Here is a 20,787-nt window from a genome sequence, read left to right as displayed (position 1 = left end):
GCGGCCAAAGGTCAAGGGGTCACACACCAAGCGAACGGACGCTGATGTGGGTTCGTGGGGATCGTGAACTTGTGTGTGGTAGGTGCGTCTTGCGATGCACGGGTGATACGCCATGGGTCTAAGCCAAATGATTCGGGGGAGAGCTGAAGAAAAATACCTGGTCAACTACGGCGAATAATGGTGCTAAAAAATGGAAAGTATGGGTCAATGCAAGCCTTCATGACTATAAACTTTTCTGAGGGTGCAAAGGCAAGCATTGAATAACGACATCCGGATCGAAATTAGCAATGATTTATAATAGCATGCCGAAGTAATAGCGCTGCAAAACCCGCCTAGTAAATTGTCAAGTCGGATTCATACCGACTTAAATTAAACTATCCTAAATTAACCCTCGCCCGTAAACGGTGTTTTGCCACCTTCGCCCATGCAGGGGGGGGGGGGGGGGGTTGGTGCGACCCCCCTGGCGTTTGAAAACGGAGCGTCGTAGAGCTTAGCGGAAAAGACCAACGGATTGCTCTCAACGAGATCTCGCGATTGGTGGTATATTTTTTGGTCCTAGGTCAACATTTGACCTACTTATGACCAGTCAAAGGTCAAATTTTCGGAAAAATCTAACTTTTTCAGATTTCCGCGCCGATTGCGGCAAAGCGGTAAGAGATATCGACTTGAAACCTTCACTATCGTGATCCTTGATCAATTCTCTATCGTTTGGTGTGTATTTCGATGTCATAACTCTAAAAATGATGCGTTGGGAGCATCGGAAGTCTGCAAGGTCATTTGTGCATTGGGTCACGTCAGGCGTGTGACGTCACTGACCTGACCCTGACCCAAAATGAACTACAAGAAACAACCGGCGATGCCTGAAATGGATAGCAAATTCGAATTCAGGGCATCAAAATACCCCGAAAAGGCATACAAGTGCAAGAAGTCATTACAGGTCAACCGAGGTCACTGACCTTACCTTGACCTTTAGTGACCTTCAAAAGGTCAACGGACATTGTGCCAATGTCAAATCAGCCAGTTATGATTCTAAAACAATCCATCAGTGTGTCAGGTCAGTCGGCATTTATACCAATGTGAAGCAATCTCCAATTTAGCGTAAATCTGGTCGGAGGTTGTTCCCTTTATGACGCCATAACTCCGTGACCTGACATGACCTTGACAAAAAATACCAAAAGTTGCGCAAAGGATGCCCCATAGAGTACTGAAAATTTGAGCAGGCTACCTGAAACGGTTCGGCGTGTAGCTAAGAAAAACCTCAGGGGGGGGTTGCACCCCCCCCCCTACATGGGCGAGGGTTAAATTGTGTATAAGATCTCTATGCTTTGACCAGCTTCGTGACCTGACGGGCTTTGACCTGACCTTGACCCGAGGTTAACACCTTAACTTGATCTCACCCGAAGAAAAAGTATACCATTCGACACGCCTGAGCTAGACAAACACGATGCTGCTAAAATCGCGGATCTGCGATCATGTTTAGCGAAGTTATTTACCAAAAACCGAACCTGTGCCTTGGGCCACTTGACCTAACCTCAGAAGTCATCGGCTGATCCTAGTCCTTAACCCTATTCCTGGCGGGCTCCGCCGGGACAAGAAACTGGCGGGGGGGCCGATTCGGCCCCCCCCTGAGATCTCGAGAACGAAGCAAGATAGCGACAAGCGGTAAACGGCATCGGATACGCATGGACAAGGTCTACAATTTTTACAAAGGTCATTTTCAGGTCAGGTCAAAGATGACGTCACAGGGGTCGAAAAAGTCAAAATGGCGGCGCTAGATATGGAGAGAGTTTTTCTCGAATAACTTTCGAATTAGTCAAGATAGGAACAAACTAAGGGCATCATCGTGATCCTCTCGTCAATCCGCATCGAATGATATATATGTTGACCTCGAAAGGTCAAGGTCAAAGGTTGACCTCAGGTCACGTGACCTCGAGGTCATCTTGTATATCATTCGATGCGTCTTGACGAGCTGAACACAATGAGACCATCCACGCGTCTGTATCTTGTTCCTGTACGGAGTTATTGGCCAAAAACCTTTGGGGTGACCTTTGATGACGTCACATGACCTCACAGCTGCCCAACAGCAAAACAGACCTCAAGGTAGTGAAGGTTGATCGTATATGAAGTCATGTATGGTATATGGGGCCATTCCGACCCGTTTTAGTGGTAAAAACAGGGAGTTGATTTTTCCCCCATTGACTTATAATGGGGAGGTCGCGAAACTGACCTGACCTTAGGTCACCGATATCAAAATTCCGAGATATACAAATTGAACATACTGGTACCCTAACTAAAGCCTGAAGAGAAGAAATTGATCGGTCAAAAACTCTAGCTCTGGCGTGATTGCAAACTTTTCTGAGGTAGGGTCACCAAACCACCTCTGGTGACCTGACCTGAGGTCAGATCAACTCAAAATTTTCAGACATGTTGCGTAGAAGCCTTTTAGGAAAAGTCAGAAAATTTGAGCTTCCTAGCTCAACGCGTTTGGGAGAAATAACCAAAAAACCTCAGGGGGGCTCCTGAGGCCCCCCCCCCCGCCAGGAATAGGGTTAAAATCGGAGACCAATCGCTGCATTTCGTAACGACGCGCACGATCGTTTCTTTCGTGAGGCTCTAGCTCATTAAGGGGCGAATCGGCAAAGGGGGTTGTTCGGGTTGTTCCCTCACTTCTAACCCCCCAACGCCCCCTCGGTATTCAGAAAACCTGAAGGTCCGGTGAGGGTTAAAACGTTACTCCTGAACGAGGAAGAAATGTAAAAGTCAAAGCTCTATAGACGTCCTGTAAAAGTGGCCATAATAAATAAATTGGTTAGAGATAAGATGCTTTTTAAACGACTTCCTCATATAAAATCGGGTGCTGGGACCAATCTTATAAACGCTTTAGAATGGACAGGGTGTCACTGGCTAAAGTTTGGGTGCAGGAAACGGCTATTAAATGCAAAATGGTTTTCATGCATTTCAGTCAATTGCATATTGACGGTCCCAGTGGCCGAGCTAAAAAAGTTTGGTAGTGTTTTGCTTCTTTTACGCCCTAAGAAACTACACCATCTATTGAAGTGGGCGGGCTTATTTGAATGGGAGGGCGCATTATGCGTCAATCGTGTGCTTTCGTTTGTTTTGGGCTGTATTTTACGACATCCACTGCTGGTATCACTATTAATATTATCTAATGCCGTGAATACGACAGCATTCCATTTATAAGATTGGGCCAATGGAGTCGCGCCCTGCGAGCTCGGTTTTCCGCTCGGCCGCTACGGGCCGAGGAAGTCGGTCTTCGCCTGAGGGCAGGACGGAGGTCAGCGAGGGAGCGCGGGGTCAGCCAGGTATCGCCCAGTGCCGAGCGGATGCCGCTCCCTCCCCTCTCTTCCCCTCTTCTCCCCTCCCCACCTCTGTATAGATGGGGAGGGACCGAACTGCCAATGACATGCGAGCGGTCAAGGCCGCTTGCGCGGCAGCGACCCTGGCGGCCGGGTGCCGCAACTGGGATTCAGCCAAGTTACCGATTCGCCTCCTGTGGGAGAGCCAAACCAGGGGACATACTTTTTAGACATACTGTACCAGCTTCACCGTCGTCACGGCCATAATTCCGGTAAGGCCTTAGGCCTTTATACCGAAGGCCGATTGCGAAGGCCAGGACCACGCGTACCTATAACCGCAAAGTTTTGTTATCATTTCTCCTACCCACAAGCAGCTCTGAACGACCTCCGTGGTGTATCAGCCTCGCACAGGGCTGTCCAAAGACAAACACCGCTCCAATTGAGGGACTTCAAGCCACGGCCGCGCGCTGCCTCTGGGAACGAGCCCTCATATTGGGCCGTCATCGAACAATTGACTTGGCGCTTTCGGAGGAGCCGCCATAGCCCCGGGGTTTGGCGTCCAATCAGCCACAGACGCAGAACGGGGCTGGTGTGCGCTGGGGTGTTTGAGATGGGGATCAGTTTTGGATCGTCCGGGACGGTCGAGGGCAGATGATGGTGCGCAATGATGAGGCCAGTCTCGTATCCTGTATTGTCGATGTGTCGCAATTACATAGCTTACATAACGTCCCATTGTTATCCGTGTCCATGTGTCAGTTATCGATCGTATATACCGATCACACATCGCCCAATTCTAGAGCGGATCATGCCGTCTCGTTTAACATTTCTAAGCTGTGATATGCTGATTGTTGAACCCAGCACTAGCGCATATAAGGCGTCTATTTTTGCCGTTCTGGAGCGTCGAGTTGTGTCATACGTTCCCATAATGCTGGATCGTATGTGTCGCTTATTCCCACAATTGTGAAACGTCTAGGTAGCATGTGGCCGCCATTTCCCACAGTGTTGAGAACCGCCTACGTGCCGTTTATTCCCACAGTTCTGGAGCGTGTACGTGCCGTGCGGTGCCCAGCACTTGGACGCTGTGCCGATTGCGCTGGAGCAGCTGGACACCATACTACGGATGGTGGGACGGTACCCCGATCATACCGAGATGGCCACCACTGCCGACGGTGAGGACGGGACGGAACCGACAGACACGGGGGGGGGGGGGTTATTACTTATTAGGCCAGTGTTTTAGTGGTTGCTGCCAGGATAGCCTTCAACTGTTACGCTAGCTCAAGTACTTTCTTTAAATATTATGTGCGGAAATATTACACACATATGAAATTTTATTTAACTACCCTTTGGTTACATGGGCTCAAATACTCTTAGCCCCAATTAACCCTCGCCCATGTAGGGGGGGGGGGGTGGTGCAACCCCCCCCCCCTGAGGTTTTTCTTAGCTACACGCCGAACCGTTTCAGATAGCCTGCTCAAATTTTCAGTACCCTTTGGGGCATCCTTTGCGCAACTTTTGGTAAAAAAAATTGTCAAGGTCATGTCAGGTCACGGAGTTATGACGTCATAAAGGGAACAACCTCCGGCCAGATTTACGCTAAATTGGAGATTGCTTCACATTGGTATAAATGCCGACTGACCTGACACACTGATGGATTGTTTTAGAATCATAACTGGCTGATTTGACATTGGCACAATGTCCGTTGACCTTTTCAAGGTTACTAAAGGTCAAGGTCAGGTCAGTGACCTCGGTTGACCTGTAATGACTTCTTGCACTTGTATGCCTTTTCGGGGTATTTTGATGCCCTGAATTCGAATTTGCTATCCATTTCAGGCATGGTCGGTTGTTTCTTGTAGTCCATTTTGGGTCAGGGCCAGGTCAGTGACGTCACACGCCTGACGTGACCCAATGCACAAATGACCTTGCAGACTTCCGATGCTCCCAACGCATCATTTTTAGAGTTATGACATCGAAATATACACCAAACGATAGATAATTGATCAAGGATCACGATAGTGAAGGTTTCAAGTCGATATCTCTTACCGTTTTGCCGCAATCGGCGCGGAAATCTGAAAAACTTAGATTTTTCCGAAAATTTGACCTTTGACCGGTCATAAGTAGGTCAAATGTTGACCTAGGACCAAAAAATATACCACCAATCGCGAGATCTCGTTGAGAGCAATCCGTTGGTCTTTTCCGCTAAGCTCTACGACGCTCCATTTTCAAACGCCAGGGGGGGTCGCACCAACCCCCCCCCCCCCCCCCTGCATGGGCGAAGGTGGCAAAACACCGTTTACGGGCGAGGGTTAACTTTCAAGCCTCTCGATGTCTGCCGTGAAATTCGGAGTAAGTCTGGCCGATTCTGTCTCCAATATTCGTAGGTCTGAATTTTAACCGACTCTCTCTCTCTCTCTCTCTCTCTCTCTCTCTCTCTCTCTCTCTCTCTCTCTCTCTCTCTCTCTCTCTCTCTCTCTCTCTCTCTCTCTCTCTCTCTCTCTCTCTCTCTCCAGAGGTGGTGGCGATCCACGCCCGAGGTAGGATGGCCAGCCTTCTGGGTGTGGAGGGAGGCCACGCTATCGGAGACAGCCTGCCGGTGCTTCGGAGTCTCTACTCTCTGGGTGCCCGCTACCTGACCCTCACACACACCTGCAGTACCCCGTGGTCAGTAGTCAGTTCATTGGGCGTCCGGTGCATGTCATCTGAACCCGCGCGGCGACATCAGACCATTGATTTTCCTTTGCTTGGCGAAACATTTTTTTATTGTATCCTTGCTATTTTCATATGCCTGTTGTCGATAGTAACGAATCATTTTATTACTTTCACAGTCAAATGTCATGATGATGAAGAAAGTCCAGTTGTTCGGCAATAAAACAGCAGAACTGTAACTCTTATTTTCCAAGATGTCTGAAACGAGGACCTTTGACAAATGGTCACCATTCTTCAAGTTTTGACAGGTTCGAAGCGTTCTCTTTTGCCGCCTGCTACCACAGTACGTGATGGAAATGTGGATCCACTTTGTGTAGATTGGCGAAGTGTTTTAATCTCTATCCGTCATGTCAGACGGCGCCTTTCCTGTGTAAACTTACTCAAAACTGACTGAACAAATCACCGACCTGATTGACTGACTCACCCAACTGACTTACCCAACTTACGGATCGACATACCCAACTTACGGATAGACCCACCCATTCTGAAAGATTGACTTACCCAACTGACGAATCGACTTACCCAACTTACGGATAGACTCACCCGTTCTGAATGATTGACTTACTCAACTGACGGATTGACCTACCCAACTGAAAGATTGACTTACTCAACTGACGTACTGACTTATGCAGGCCTAAACTGATTGCGCAGCCCTCCAACTAACGGATTAGCCCGACCAAACTGACGAACCGAGTCGCGTAAACAGACGACAGGGTCACAGATACCTCTTCAGCTGTCCCGAACTGATGTAGGCCTAATTTCCTAAACCCAAATATTTTCCCATCCAAAATAAGTCAAACTGACATTTTGACAACAACAACAAAAAACTGATGATCCGAATGACGGACAGACTTGCAGCTCAACTGTAACAGAACAAAGTCATCATAAGATGAATTTCATATGACATTGCCCCCCCCCCCCCTAACGCTGATGAACTCATTGATAGTTGCGGTGTTTTGCAGGTCAGAGCATTCCGAGGTTCCACCGATGGACCAGAAGGGACTTGCAGGCATTGGAAAGGTGAGAGTTCCGTAACAATGCGTCGAATGATGTTAAATGTGCAATGGTATGCATCAATTTCTTAGCAATGATATGCATAGTGCATACTTATTTAGCGCACTCTTGTTCCTTCACCTCTCTCTCTCTCCTCTCTCTCTCTCTCTCTCTCTCTCTCTCTCTCTCTCTCTCTCTCTCTCTCTCTCTCTCTCTCTCTCTCTCTCTCCTCTCTCTCTCTTTCTCTCTCTCTCTCTCTCTCTCTCTCTCTCTCTCTCTCTCTCTCTCTCTCTCTCTCTCTCTCTCTCTCTCTCTCTCTCTCTCTCTCTCTCTCTCTCTCTTATCCTCCCTCAGTCTCTCTACTTTGCTGTGCTTTTTGATTTTTTTTTATAAGACCGGAAATTAACAAAAAAGAGATTTAAGGGACTCATGAGCTGAATTAATACATTTATTGTAATTCAGTTTTAAATGTCATGCCTATTTATATGATCCACGTCACTTGTTCAGTTCTGAAGGAGCCGATCCACATTGTTTGGTAGTTTCTGTTATTTCTGAAAGTGCCAATCAATTATCCTTATGAGGAGGATCCGTGCAGATTTCACATGAAATCCAACAATGATGGAAAATTATGAAAAATGTAGAACAGTCTGGGTGAATGATGGATGATGTGAAAACGAGGTGAATTTGTATCGACACTTGGCTAATAGTTTTACGAATTTCGAATACAGTCATTTAAAGTAACTGGCCCCTTTTACGATACCCGGCAAGAACAATCGTTAAAATGTTATTGACGTAACATTATGGTCCTCCGGGCCGGATAGAGTACCGTAAAATAACTGTAACCAGTTAAGAAATTGATTGACTGCGATTTGATAGGTAACGTAACTATGAGTGTACGATCGGCTTGCGGTGATAGGTCTGCATCTGCAAGTCTCAAAACCCGAAGTGAGGCTGAAATGAGCTCTACGTCCACCACTCGCAGTTCGGTAAGGAGGCGAGCGCTCGTATCACAGCTCAAAGCCGAACAGGCGAAGCGAGTGGCAGACGAGAAGATTAAGGCAGCTGAGGTTCGTGCGAGGCTAGCAAGAGATGAGGCTTTAGCTGAAGCACGACAGGCAGCTGACCAAGCGGAGGTAGACGCGCTGGAGCTTCAAATAATGGAAGAAGAGGTTGGATTGCGAAATTCGGTCGGCACCGCAGATGAAGATGGAATGCGACCGGTGTCCATGCACCACCAGCCGCCGCCCATGGACCGCGCTGTTGACAAGTTGAGCCCTGTGCCGCCGACCCCGATGGCTCGCGCTCAGAACGAGCAGTCTGATCAGCGGGTCCAGTGTCAACTGCTTGGTGACACGCCAGCTGCAGCGTGTCAAAGTATTGCCGGAGCGCAGTCTGGAAATGCGGGAGGGAGTAACCCGACTCGTCCACCCGATCAAGAGAACAACCCGGCAAACAGATCGCCCGATCGAAGCCATCGCACAAGACGATGGGTTGAAGCCAACACAAACTTCGCTCCAGTTCATGCCTCGCTGCCCAAGATACAGCTTGGGATGTTTGATGGGTCTCCGTTAGAGTGGCCCCGGTGGATCTCGCTCTTTCGAGCCCTGGTTCATGATAATGCGTCACTGACTGACACAGAGCGCATGATTCACCTCCAGTCTTTCCTGACGGGAGACGCTCGTGAAGCCGTGCGTGGTCTGCTCTGTGACATGTCACTCTATGAAGTGGCGCTGAGCGAGCTGGAGACTCAATTTGGAAACCCGACTGCTGTCGTCCAGAGCACACTCAGCAGCATTCTTCAGCACCCGGTAGTGAAGCACAACGATATCGCTGGCCTGACAAGTCTGTCGCGAGCCCTGCACACGGCCGTGTGCGTACTAAAGAGCATGGGCTACCAAGCGGATTTGGCCGCGACCTCTTCAATGCAGCAGGTGATAGCCAAGCTACCAAGCACGCTGGCCTGGCAGTGGGGCCAGTTAGAAGTGGAAATGATGCCACACGTACCCACTCTGGAGGACATTGATTCTTGGCTTGGGAAAGTAGTGCTGGCGGGCCGCCGCGTTCAGCCTGCGCTCTGCTCAAGGGTACAGGACAGTGTCGCCAGATCAGCGCATACACCGGCACCGCTGAACAGGCGCCGTGGCGACACAAGAGGGAACACAAGTTCAGCTCAGCGCACAACTTTAGCGACTGCTTCAGGAGCGGCTGTCAGTGCTGAATGTGTTGTGTGCCAAAGGGGCGCCCACGCACTCGCCGAATGCCCATCTTTTCTGGAGAAAACACCGGAGGAGCGCGGTCACATCGTGCGCAGTGGCCGTCGCTGTTTCCGATGTCTCAGTACTGGCCACTGGCTGAGCAAATGTTCGAGCAGGACAGTCTGTGGAGAGCGGGGCTGCAAGGGGAGACACCATCGCCTTCTCCATATACCGTCGGCGCAATCTCCTCATCCCGCACAAACAAGACCGACGGCGACAACAGACGCCCGTGACGTAATGGCAATGACGCAGACGGAGACGCATACAAGTCAGCGCACCTTGCTACAAATTGTTCCAATCCGGATTCATGGAACTGAAGGACGCTGCAAGGATACCCTCGCACTGTTGGACTCCGGTGCCGATACGAGTCTGTGCGAGGAGCACGTGCTAAAGGAACTGGGGATTGACGGAGACAGGAGGGAGCTACAACTGGCCAATGTTGAAGGAAGCGGAGACAACAGACTCGCGATCAGAACGAGTCTACAAGTGTCCTCCTTGTCCCCAGGAAGTAACGCCAAGACGGTCACAGTACCAGAGGTGTTCTCCGTCGTCCGACTCAATGTGCGTCCTCAAAGCGTGGACTGGAAGCAAAGGAAGGCCTGGAAGCATCTGGATGACATAGTGATTCCAGACAACAATGGAAAGGCCGTTGAACTGCTGCTGGGGGCCAATGTTCTGGAGGCCATGCTGCAGCAGGAGGTCAGAGTCGGCAAGCCAGGACAACCAGTGGCAGTACGAACCCACTTTGGCTGGTGTCTGACCGGAAATGTGGCTCAGCTGGTGACCCATGGCCAGCGAGAAGTGATGCACATTTCCAAGCACCGCTCAGCTGATGACGAGCTGGTGACTATGCTGAAGGACTGGTGGTCAACGGAGGCATTTGGTACTGCGTACAACATGAAAGAGCCGACATCGCAGGAAGACCGGCGAGCTGAAGACATCATGGCAAGGACTACCACGTGGCGCGGCGATCGCTACGAGACAGGGCTGCTGTGGTGTGATGAAAACGTCAAGCTGCCTGACAACTACCCCATGGCCATGCGCCGGCTGGAAAACACAGAGAGGACTCTGCGCCGAGCTCCTGAGAAGGCGACAGCGTACCAACAGAGTATGGAGGAAAATGTGAAGAAAGGATATGCGCGGAAGCTTGATGATGAGGAACTGCTGGTACAACATGACCGCACCTGGTATTTGCCTCATCACGCAGTCACCAGCAAGCCAGGCAAATTCCGCGTGGTCTTCGACGCAGCGAGCAGCTATGGAGGTAGCTCCCTTAATGGGCATCTGCTGTCTGGACCGGACCTCCTAAGATCACTCCCAGGGGTGCTGCTACGTTTCCGTCTAGGGTCTGTTGGTCTCTGCGCCGACATAGAGAAGATGTTCATGCAGGTGGCTGTGAGAGCTGAGGACCAGGCCTCACTCCGCTATCTCTGGCGTGATCTGGATAGCACCCGTCCGCCAGATATATACCAAATGGACAGGGTAATATTCGGCGCTCGGAGCTCTCCAGCATCAGCCAGCTATGTACTACGCCGAACAGCCCAGGAGAAAAGTGATGACACTGTAGCTGGACGCAGAGCACGGGAAATTGTCGAAAGAGACTTCTATATGGACGATTTGGCCACCTCTGAACCAGACAACGATACAGCACAAGAGACGGCGGCAGAGGTGATGGCACTGCTCTCCTGGGCCCAATCTTATAAACGCCGTGAAATGGATATGGCAGCACTCTAAGGCTGGATATATAGTACGCAATCTTATAAAGCTCTGTGAAATCGAAAACACGGCACGCTCTTTACGGTTTTGGTAACCGCCAGTTTTGGATGTGCCGTAGAATGATTACAGCCGTGAGCAGCTGTGCACATATCAAAACACAAACAATAATCAGCTGATTGCGGCATCGTCGGCACCTATTTCACGCCAGAATTTGTGGCGTACTTTGACGAGCTTCTCAGACAGTTTAATTCATTTAAGATAAATTCAATGTTTTTATGATATAAGTATGCAATATTTTACGTTATGATATTTTTAAGATTAAAACATCCTCCACATATTAACTCAGGTTCATTATAATGATGCTTATTATACAGACAACGATCAATTTCAAAACACGTATTTTCAGGAACTAAATGCACACTAAAACACATAAAAACGAGTGTTCATCGTTATATGGATTTATTTTTCAAATTAAAAGGGGATTTTTAAGAGGATTTTAGCACCAGTAACCATCATATATTTTCGGATTTATAGAATCGGTATGGGTCTTTAGCCTATTCTCACGTCTCACGTATGACACAAATAACGGGCACTTCATGGCTTCTGATTAGATATTTAAATTAATGATGATATACCTTAGTTTGTCAAAAAATTGTTAATTCCTACTCACTATTCGTATCTCCTCACTTTTTGTCTGGCACAGTTACAGATCAATGTGTTGTTTCTTCTCTTCCTGCATCTCGATCTGACTTCTGAGCCGAGTATTTTTCTTGATATCAGGGCTGCGGAGTCGGAGTCGGAGTCGGAGTCGGTCGGAGTCGGTCGGAGTCGACAGTTGTGACCGGAGTCGGAGTCGGAGTCGGAGTCGATTTTAGAAACTCGAGCCGGAGTCGGAGTCGGAGTCACCGAAAATCTGTCGACTCCGCAGCCCTGCTAGTTCTGCGGAGTCGGAGTCGGGAGTTGGAGTCGGTCGGAGTCGACAATTCTGCCCGGAGTCGGAGTCGGAGTCGGAGCTGGTATTTGAAGGCCGGAGTCGGAGTCGGAGTCGGAGTCGCCGAAAATCCATCGACTCCGCAGCCCTGCAGTTGATATGCTTTGATATGTAGACTGGGTTCTTCAATCTTTTGAGAAATTGCTTTTTAGCTTTAGGTTAGGTAACAGGTACCTAATGCTTGAATAAGAAGGAAAATAAGCTGTAACTTGACCTAATTCAGTTCATGTACATAGTCTTCGAATCTTAGTAGTTTATCTTCAAGAAGGAAAATGTCAAGAGCTTATGACAAGAAGGAAAATAAGCTATATCTTGAATTGATCCAGTTAATGTAGGTACGTATCCTGATGCTCAAACTGGAGGAGCTTCATTGTCAACGGCATTACTTAAATTACTGAAACAGTAGCCGAGCTATAATTAAATGACTATTTAAATAATTCTTTAACAAATTTATTGCAATGCCTTAACAGCAAATAAATGCAAATGATAAGTAGAAGAAACACTTTATTCACTCGAATTTCTGAGCGCGAGAATGCCCTCGCTGAGATTTATTTGGTCGGCAATCCACTTTTCAGGAGAATTCTTCAAGCATGTTTGTGTTTTCCATAGTTTGCTATCACGTTTTCCATAAATAACTTATTCATTACACATATGTGTGTCTCTAAAAGAAATAAATGCCCCATAAAAATTAAAACACATAACTTTTGCTGTTCGCAAACAGTACGCATAATTTCCAATAGCGACGGCGACAAGACATTGACCAATCACGTTGGGTGTTTCCTGCTGGCGTTGATTTGTACTGTGGGCAAAATGGCGTGAATAGAATTACCATACTATTCTCTTTATAAGATTGCGTGAATAGGGTGCCGTAAATAGAGTGGGGTGGAATGATAGTACGCCATTTGGTAGCACAACCTTTATAAGATTGGGCCCAGGGGAGGCTTCAGACTCTGCAAATGGAACAGCAACTCCAGGGAGGTGCTTGCGAGAATTCCGATGGAAGACAGAATAGTTGGTGCCGCAGATCTAAGCGCGTCACTCCCGACACAGAAGGTCCTGGGTGTGCAGTGGGATGCAGAGCTAGATGAGCTGAGTCCCAGTGCTCCGTCAGTCACGAATGTCGGGCCGACAACACCAACTACAAGGCGCGAGATCCTACGGGTTATCGCTGGAATTTTTGATCCACTGGGGCTGGCGAGCCCTTTCCTGGTCATGGGGAAGATGATACTGCAGACACTCTGGTCGACTGAACACACCTGGGACAGCCCTCTCTCTGACGAGGAGTGCAGCGAAGTGGCAGCTTGGATCTCAGATTTGCAGTCAATAGAGAAGATTCGAGTCCCAAGATGCTATGCGTATCAGCAACACGCCAAGAAAGCAGTCACGAAGACGTTACACGTCTTCTGTGACGCCTCTGAGCGAGCCTTTGGGGCAGTCGCTTACCTCAGGCACGAATATGCAGACGGTGCTATCCACTGCTCCTTGATTATGAGCCGATGTAGGGTGGCGCCGCTAAAAAGGTTGACGATCGTCCGCCTAGAGATGCAAGCGGCGGTGCTGGCTGTGCGCTTGGCGGCCCAAGTAGCTCAGGAGCTGAACTTGAATGAAAGTGACACGGTCTTTTGGAGCGACAGCAAGGTCGTCCTCAGCTACATCGAGAACAACAGCAGGCGCTTCCACACGTTCGTTGCTAATCGTGTGGCCGAGATCCGTGACGTGTCTGAGCCCAGACAGTGGCGTCATGTGCCGTCCGAGCTCAACCCAGCAGACGACTGCTCGCGGGGATCGAAAGCCTCCGACCTGAAGAGAGACAGCCGATGGATAAGGGGACCCGACTTCTTGTGGCAGTCAGAAGGTGCCTGGCCACCAGACCAGCAGCTGTCACTGGAAGATGAGGATCCAGAGCTTAAGACCGTGATGGTCACACAACACAGCGCCCGGCAGACCATCCTTACCCTGCCTGACCCACAACGGTTCTCTAAATGGGTCCGCTACCAAAGAACTGTCGCCTGGATTCTGCGATTCACGAGGAACATGTTGAGAGTGCTGAAGTCTCAGGTCGCACAGCCAAACGCCCTCGAGCGGGAGCCACTATCTGCCGAGGAGCTACATGAAGCAGAAAACATGGCGGTGCGATGTGCCCAACGGCAGGCATTCGCCCAAGAGATTGAGGCACTGAACGAAGGTAAGGAGCTCCCTTCGTCAAGCAGTCTTCTGCAGCTGACTCCAATGCTAGACTCAGAGGGGCTGTTACGAGTCGGCGGACGGCTATCTAATGCTCCTGTGCCAGAAGAGACCCGCCACCCTGTGATCCTCCCGAGAAGTAGCTGCATCTCGAGGCTCATCATCGACGCAGTTCATCGACGACTGATGCACGCGGGAACCGAACATGTCCTAAATGAGCTCCGTCAGGCCTACTGGGTGCCGCGCGCCCGGCAAGAAGTCAAGAAGGTAGTGGCTGACTGCCCTCTTTGCCGACGACGCCGAGCTAAGCCGTGTCAGCCCCGCATGGCCGACTTGCCGACCGCACGTTTCGACACGAAGTACGCCTTCAGTTCAATTGGGCTCGACTTCTTCGGTCCTCTAAAGATCAAGGTGCATGGAGGACGAATCGAGAAGAAGTGGTGTATGCTGGTCACGTGCCTCTCCACGCGCGGGGTCCATCTGGAGCTGACATCCTCCCTGAGTACCGACAGCTTCCTGATGGCCTTCCGCAGGTATATCGCACGACGTGGACCGCCATCAGACGTCTTCTGTGACAACGGATCGTGTCTGCGGGCTGGAGAGAAAGAGCTACGCCAGCTGCTGCGACAATGGAACCAGCACACTATCAGCGATGAGCTCACTCAACGCGATATCCGGTGGCATTTTAACCCACCGGCTGCCTGTGATATGGGCGGAGCCTGGGAACGGATGGTGGGGACTGTCAAACGCGCGCTGAGAGCTGTCCTCGGGCGGCTGCTTGTCTCCGAGGAAGTACTGCACACTGTTCTGACTGAAGTGGAAGCAGTCGTCAACAGCCGCCCACTCACGCACGTGTCGACAGACCCGAACAGTTTGGAGGCACTGACGCCCAATCATCTGCTGTTGGGGCGTCCGGTCAGGCGTCTGCCTCCAGGATTGTTCCGAGACGAAGAGAGCTGCTCTACACGAGTTTGGCGGCAGAGCCAGGCGCTAACAGACCAGTTCTGGCGGAGATGGCTTCGAGAGTATCTACCAGGACTGGCATGCCGACCGAAGTGGAGATCGGAAAGTCGCAGCCTGGCAGTGGGGGATCTCGTCCTCATCGTGGAGAACGGCAGCCCGCGCGGCCAGTGGCCCCTGGGACGCGTGACCGAGACAGTTCCTGGGCCTGATGGCCGCGTCCGGTCGGCGCGCGTACTGGTCCGTGGAGGAGAAGTGCACCGCCCCGCCCGGCGGCTCTGCCTGCTGGAGGAGGCACTCGGGTCATGAGCTGGTGTGCGCCTGGTCCGCTCCGTTGGCGGGGGGAGGGTGTTATTTCTGAAAGTGCCAATCAATTATCCTTATGAGGAGGATCCGTGCAGATTTCACATGAAATCCAACAATGATGGAAAATTATGAAAAATGTAGAACAGTCTGGGTGAATGATGGATGATGTGAAAACGAGGTGAATTTGTATCGACACTTGGCTAATAGTTTTACGAATTTCGAATACAGTCATTTAAAGTAACTGGCCCCTTTTACGATACCCGGCAAGAACAATCGTTAAAATGTTATTGACGTAACAGTTTCCGCGCAGTGGGTCCCTATTCCCGGCATGCTTTTAGAGCCGAAGAGCACTCATCGCTGTCCGCTTTGGTTAAATGGCAATAATTTGGGTTAAGTGCTGCAGCCATGTTGAACTGAGAATCAGGGCTATCAACCAACTCCAATAGTTATATGCAACAGACTGGTGTGTTTTGCTTCCTGAATTCACCCATTGATATCCAATTTTTAAAGAAATCGTTATAATGATCTTGGAATGTTGGTGATGTGATGTGTTGCACTGATCACCCGCAACCTGATCAATTGATCATCATGTTGCAAATGATCAGGAAGAAACATGCAGTCACTCAAGGGCAAATCGGTCATGATGACTGGGAAGATCCTATATAATTTCAGTAACGCTTCAATGTGCGTACAACAGCGCATTTAATGTCTAACTTGCGAGGCATCTTCGGCAGCTGACTCTGAGACGTTGGGCCCAGTGTCGACTCAGTCCGACAGCTGATAAATTACTGCAATCAAAGTCTAATTAGGAGCCGCGTCTCTATGCGCCGTTGTGCGCGCCTGCGCCACTCCTCGCTCCTCTACCACCGGAAACCCCTCCGAAACGCAGGGGGAACAGACCACTGACGGTCTCTGAACTATCTTCTCGACACGTCACTACAAATGAACCATCCCCACAAGTCACCGCCCCTCCTCAAGAAACACAAATCAGCACATATTAGTCCTCCTCTTCATATACATAAGCCATGCACCGCCCTAACACTCCTCACTAGTCAATACAAACAACTAGCCCTAGCCCCTAACCCTCCACTCCACCGACAATTCATCTCTCATCCCTTTCTGCTCTTCTACAGCAGGTGGTTCGCGAGATGAACCGTCTGGGGATGATGGTGGACCTCAGCCACACCAGTCTGCAGACTATGCGGGACGTACTGGCGGTGAGCAGGGCACCAGTGATATTCTCTCATTCGGCCGCCCAGTCGCTCTGCAACATCTCGCGAAACGTGCCCGATGTCATCTTACGACAACTGGTGAGAGGATGGATGGTGCAGGGAGAGGCTGTATGTGAGATTTAACTTAGATGGGATTTGTGGGATGTGGTGGCCGGTGGGACGTTTTAGAACGCAGATGTTGGTGAGATGCGTCGGGACATACTGGGATGAAACATCGTGAAATGCTGTAAGGGTTGGTGAGACCTGATGGAACGTAACTGGGACGTGGGATAATGAATATTATGCGGCGAGGTGGTCTGGACTGGCACGTAGGTACTGGCACGTCGTGGTATGCTGGGATTTGATGGACCGTGGAAATGTGTATTGAGGGGAGTGGTGGGGTGAGACTTCGCATGCGCTGGTCATCGATCAATATAGCAAGATATGCATGGGGTCATGCAGATCATTAGCCTAACGTTTGATTTAGACAGGCCACATCTGACAGCGGTATGCTACACTCAAAGTTAATAATCTAGCGGCGAGCTTATTTATCCGATCCTAATGAGCGGTGGGCTCAGATATGATTCGTCGCTATCACTATGCGTGGTTTATTACATCTATGACTAGCCATGGACACCGCGAGTATGCACTTACGTCTGGCTCGAAGACCGGCTAACTTGCGTCACTGCTACGTCCATGACGTCATGTAAATGATAAAACCGACGGCAGCTCACTAAGAGTCATGTATTGCATGCAGCCATGCAACCATGCAACCAGTCACGTAGTCACGATTCGCCCAACGGCCGCTGTGCATGTTTCGACCGCTCCCTTTGCCCTGCCGCTTCCCGTGGGTGTAATCTGACACGCTCGCCGACAGCGCCATGGTGGCTGTGCCGACGGCCTGCCGACTGGCCCGCTAACTGATGCTGATTGTAATGGATGGCCCCCGTGCGCTACTGATCAATGCTGCCGGTCTGACGATACACAGGCCCACCTATTGGCATGGGGTGGCGCCTTGTGTACCAACGTAACAACTCAGTTGTTTACAAGGGTTGGTTGACTTGAGATATAGTGGTGGAGCAGGAACGGTTGGATTTCAATATTTGCACCCTATAAATATGCGATTTTATGTGTCATTATATGAGTTGATCTGCAAAAGGTCTTGACCCTGGTCCCTGGCCTTAAATGCTGTGCTCACTTTTCATATTGAATTGCGAATAAATAAACCAATATACCGACGGCTGTGTGGCCCTGCTGCACCCCGCAGGCGTTGCAGGGCGGCCTGGTGATGGTCAGCTTCTACAGTCGCTTCCTCACGTGCTCCGACACTGCCACCGTGGACGATGTGATCGGTAAGTTTCCATCGACTGATGTTTGGTTTGAAACAACCAATGCATGCACGTTTTATAAGTAATTTATGAATATTAATCTGATTATGAAGCTATGGCCACTAAGACCCGCGCCCAGGTTTATTTTTGCACGCTAAATGACGGCAGCATTGACGTTAGCAATGCTCACTCGGCGTCGATCGAATGTCTCTGTTGCTATGACAATGACTAACCCCCTTTTTCCGTATGCGTCCCGATTCTCTTTATCATTCCTGTCTCCTCTACCTCTGTCCGTTTTGTTTATATCTGCACATCGGTTGTCATATCAAAGTGTATGCCCCCCCCCCCCGTGTGCGCATCGGTTCCACCCAATTTCCATTTCCCGATTTGTATTTACAACCGACTCTGGCTTCCCGTTTTGCCGCCGGACCCGGCGTTCCCGTTCCATTATGTCTGACTCCCTCGCTCCCCGTTTCATTACACCCGACCCTCGTTTTCCCGTTCCATTTCACCCAAACCCCGTTTTTTTTCCGTTCCGTTTCTGTCTACAGCCCACATTGAGCACATCCGGTCGGTGGCCGGACCTCAGCACGTCGGTCTCGGGGCCGGCTACGACGGTATCAACCGGTGGGTGCACTGAAACCATCAAACCAGAACAAACCAGAGCAAACCAGACCGTGGCCATGTGGAACAAGGCTGGCAGGAGGAGAACTGTGTGTAATTGCAGAGCGCCATAAAACATGTGCTCGAACGTGCAAATGTAGGAATCTCAAGCGATCATGTTTGCTGATGATCTTTGCAATCCGTGCGCCGAAACCCCAAATATTTTATAATCATATCTCAAGCAATACATAATAGTCGTTTTCACGACGGCCATCTGGTACACATTTGGTGCACATCTGGTGCAGATTAGGTGCAGATTTGCCATTTGGTCAAATTAGGTGCACTCGCCGGATAGCCCGTCGTAAAAAAGGCTATTGTCGGTGACTGGTCAAGAGTCACTGTCAAGTGTCCTCACTGCCAAGTGAGGACACTTGACAGTCCTCACTTGGCAGTGAGGACTGTCCTCTAAAACGTCCTCTAGAACCTGTCCTCCTCTAAAACGTCTCTGTTTTCTATCAGTGTGACCCGCCAACTAACGGTCCCTCTGTTCGCTGTGACAGGGTACCTCTCGGCCTTCCGGACTCCTCCTCCTATCCGGTGCTAGTGACTCGGCTGTTGGCCAGACCGGGCTGGTCAGAACAGGACGTCAAGGCACTGGTTGGCCTCAACTTCCTCAGGGTCTTCAGGAAGGTGGAAAAGGTGAGCCGGGATCTGAGGGAGGTTCGAATAATCGAACCGGGTCTCAGGAGGCTAGAGCAGATTTGACCCATAGAGGGCCTTAGTATATCAAAATTCGTCGTCAGAAGTGTCTGCAGTCAACCAACAATCGAGATGAGCTTGATCGAGAAGCTCGAGAAAAGCAAATGTAAGCGTTGCAGCTTAATTTCAATATTTATTGGTCCTATCCTATAATTAACTGTATATACGTCTTAAGATGAGGTAAGGTTAAAAGTGGGCCTATGTTTCCACCTAAAATTAAAGGAAACTGCCTTTTCTAGCTTGTTCGTTTAAATCGTTTTGTCATGAGCAGCAGATGTTTTTGCTTTCCCGTGTATTGCTAAATGTCTCGTCCGTTAGACGTCACATCGTGACCGATTATCCGATGATATTAAACTTTTTTAGCAGGCTTTAGTTTTCTTGACCTCGTCTGTCAGTCGGGCATGTTCCTGTTGGTGATTAGCGCAAAAAATAAACATTAATAAACAGGCAACCTCTGTAATCATTTTAATTAACTGCTGTGGTTACTGAAACACGTCCGATACATTACACACACGACGAGACTAAGAAGCGTGCTTCTAACATGAGTTACATCCCGCCCTCTGCAAACATTGTTTTCCGTCATGCTGTCACTTCAGTTATCTTTGCTCGGCCTGTGTAGTGCACAGTGACCCCTTTGCGGGTGTCTCTGTACCAGATCCACCGTGTGTTTGTATGATGCAACTGCCAGTGTAACCGGTTCCTGTCGGCAGGTGCGGGACCGCCTGTCTGCTGAAGAGCCGCTGCCGCTGGACAGGGTGACCCCGGAGATACCGGCCCACCTCACCAGCGCGTGTTCTTATCGAGTGCCGCTTCACACGCACTGAGACGGAGCTGATACGTTTGGAGGTTATGAGGGCGAGAATGTATCCTTTAGAACGCGCTGCTTTGATATAGACTCGAACTTCGAAGTGTGCTGAGAACTGTGAGACCACAGACCACTACATTTACGACATGTATACTTCTAAGTGGTATATGGTGATCTGAATGGGTGCCATTATTTGATATACCTCAAGATAGCGTGATTCTTTATTTATTTTCAACCCACAATAAGTTGAGTGAAAGAGGCAGCGAGCTGGGATGTTTATTTGAGCTGGCCTGCTCTGTTATTTCAAAGCAAACGTATATGGTTTGGATATAGCTTCGTGAGTGATGGCTGATTTATGTCCTTTACAGTGTCTGTATTAGCAGTAGTAACTAGGAGAGGCTGTTTGTCCGTTGTCGACGGATGGTGCTTATCATAAATGACTGGTGATTTATTTGAGAATCTCTATTTGGTCCCAATAAACATTGCTTGGAATGGTTTGGCTGCCCCATGTTTCACTATAAGGTAGGTGAGCATTGATAAACATAACAAGCTACATTGATGGATGGATCTGATCATTGATCGATCGTTGATTATGGTTGCTAATTAGCTTGTCGTTTCCACGGTGGTTGTTGCTTTTTTGCGACTCTAACAATAAT

The 20,787-nt window shown here is 49.6% G+C and overlaps 1 protein-coding gene across 1 annotated transcript; it reads left to right on the top strand.

Moving 5' to 3' along the window:
* Nucleotides 1–5,836: 5,836 nt before the first annotated feature.
* Nucleotides 5,837–20,628, top strand: LOC122364441 (dipeptidase 1-like). The gene is made up of 7 exons (XM_043334802.1): nt 5,837–5,975; nt 6,983–7,040; nt 16,559–16,735; nt 17,904–17,988; nt 18,516–18,591; nt 19,128–19,266; nt 20,037–20,628. Exons 1-7 carry the CDS (start codon nt 5,854–5,856, stop codon nt 20,148–20,150), a joined length of 771 nt encoding a protein of 256 aa, XP_043190737.1. The 5' UTR covers nt 5,837–5,853; the 3' UTR covers nt 20,151–20,628.
* Nucleotides 20,629–20,787: the final 159 nt, after the last annotated feature.

This window comes from Amphibalanus amphitrite, unplaced genomic scaffold (genome assembly GCF_019059575.1).
Source record: "Amphibalanus amphitrite isolate SeventyFive unplaced genomic scaffold, NRLGWU_Aamphi_draft 000677F_arrow, whole genome shotgun sequence".
Taxonomy (NCBI): domain Eukaryota; kingdom Metazoa; phylum Arthropoda; class Thecostraca; order Balanomorpha; family Balanidae; genus Amphibalanus; species Amphibalanus amphitrite.
This window is presented reverse-complemented; position numbering and strand designations above follow the sequence as displayed.

Bases quoted from the DNA above. Each gene is read 5' to 3' on its own strand.
- LOC122364441 (XM_043334802.1), top strand. From the start codon at position 5,854: ATGGCCAGCCTTCTGGGTGTGGAGGGAGGCCACGCTATCGGAGACAGC. The intron at 16,736-17,903 runs GTGAGAGGATGG...TGCACCCCGCAG, and splicing joins ATGTCATCTTACGACAACTG to GCGTTGCAGGGCGGCCTGGT. The intron at 18,592-19,127 runs GTGGGTGCACTG...TCGCTGTGACAG, and splicing joins GGCTACGACGGTATCAACCG to GGTACCTCTCGGCCTTCCGG.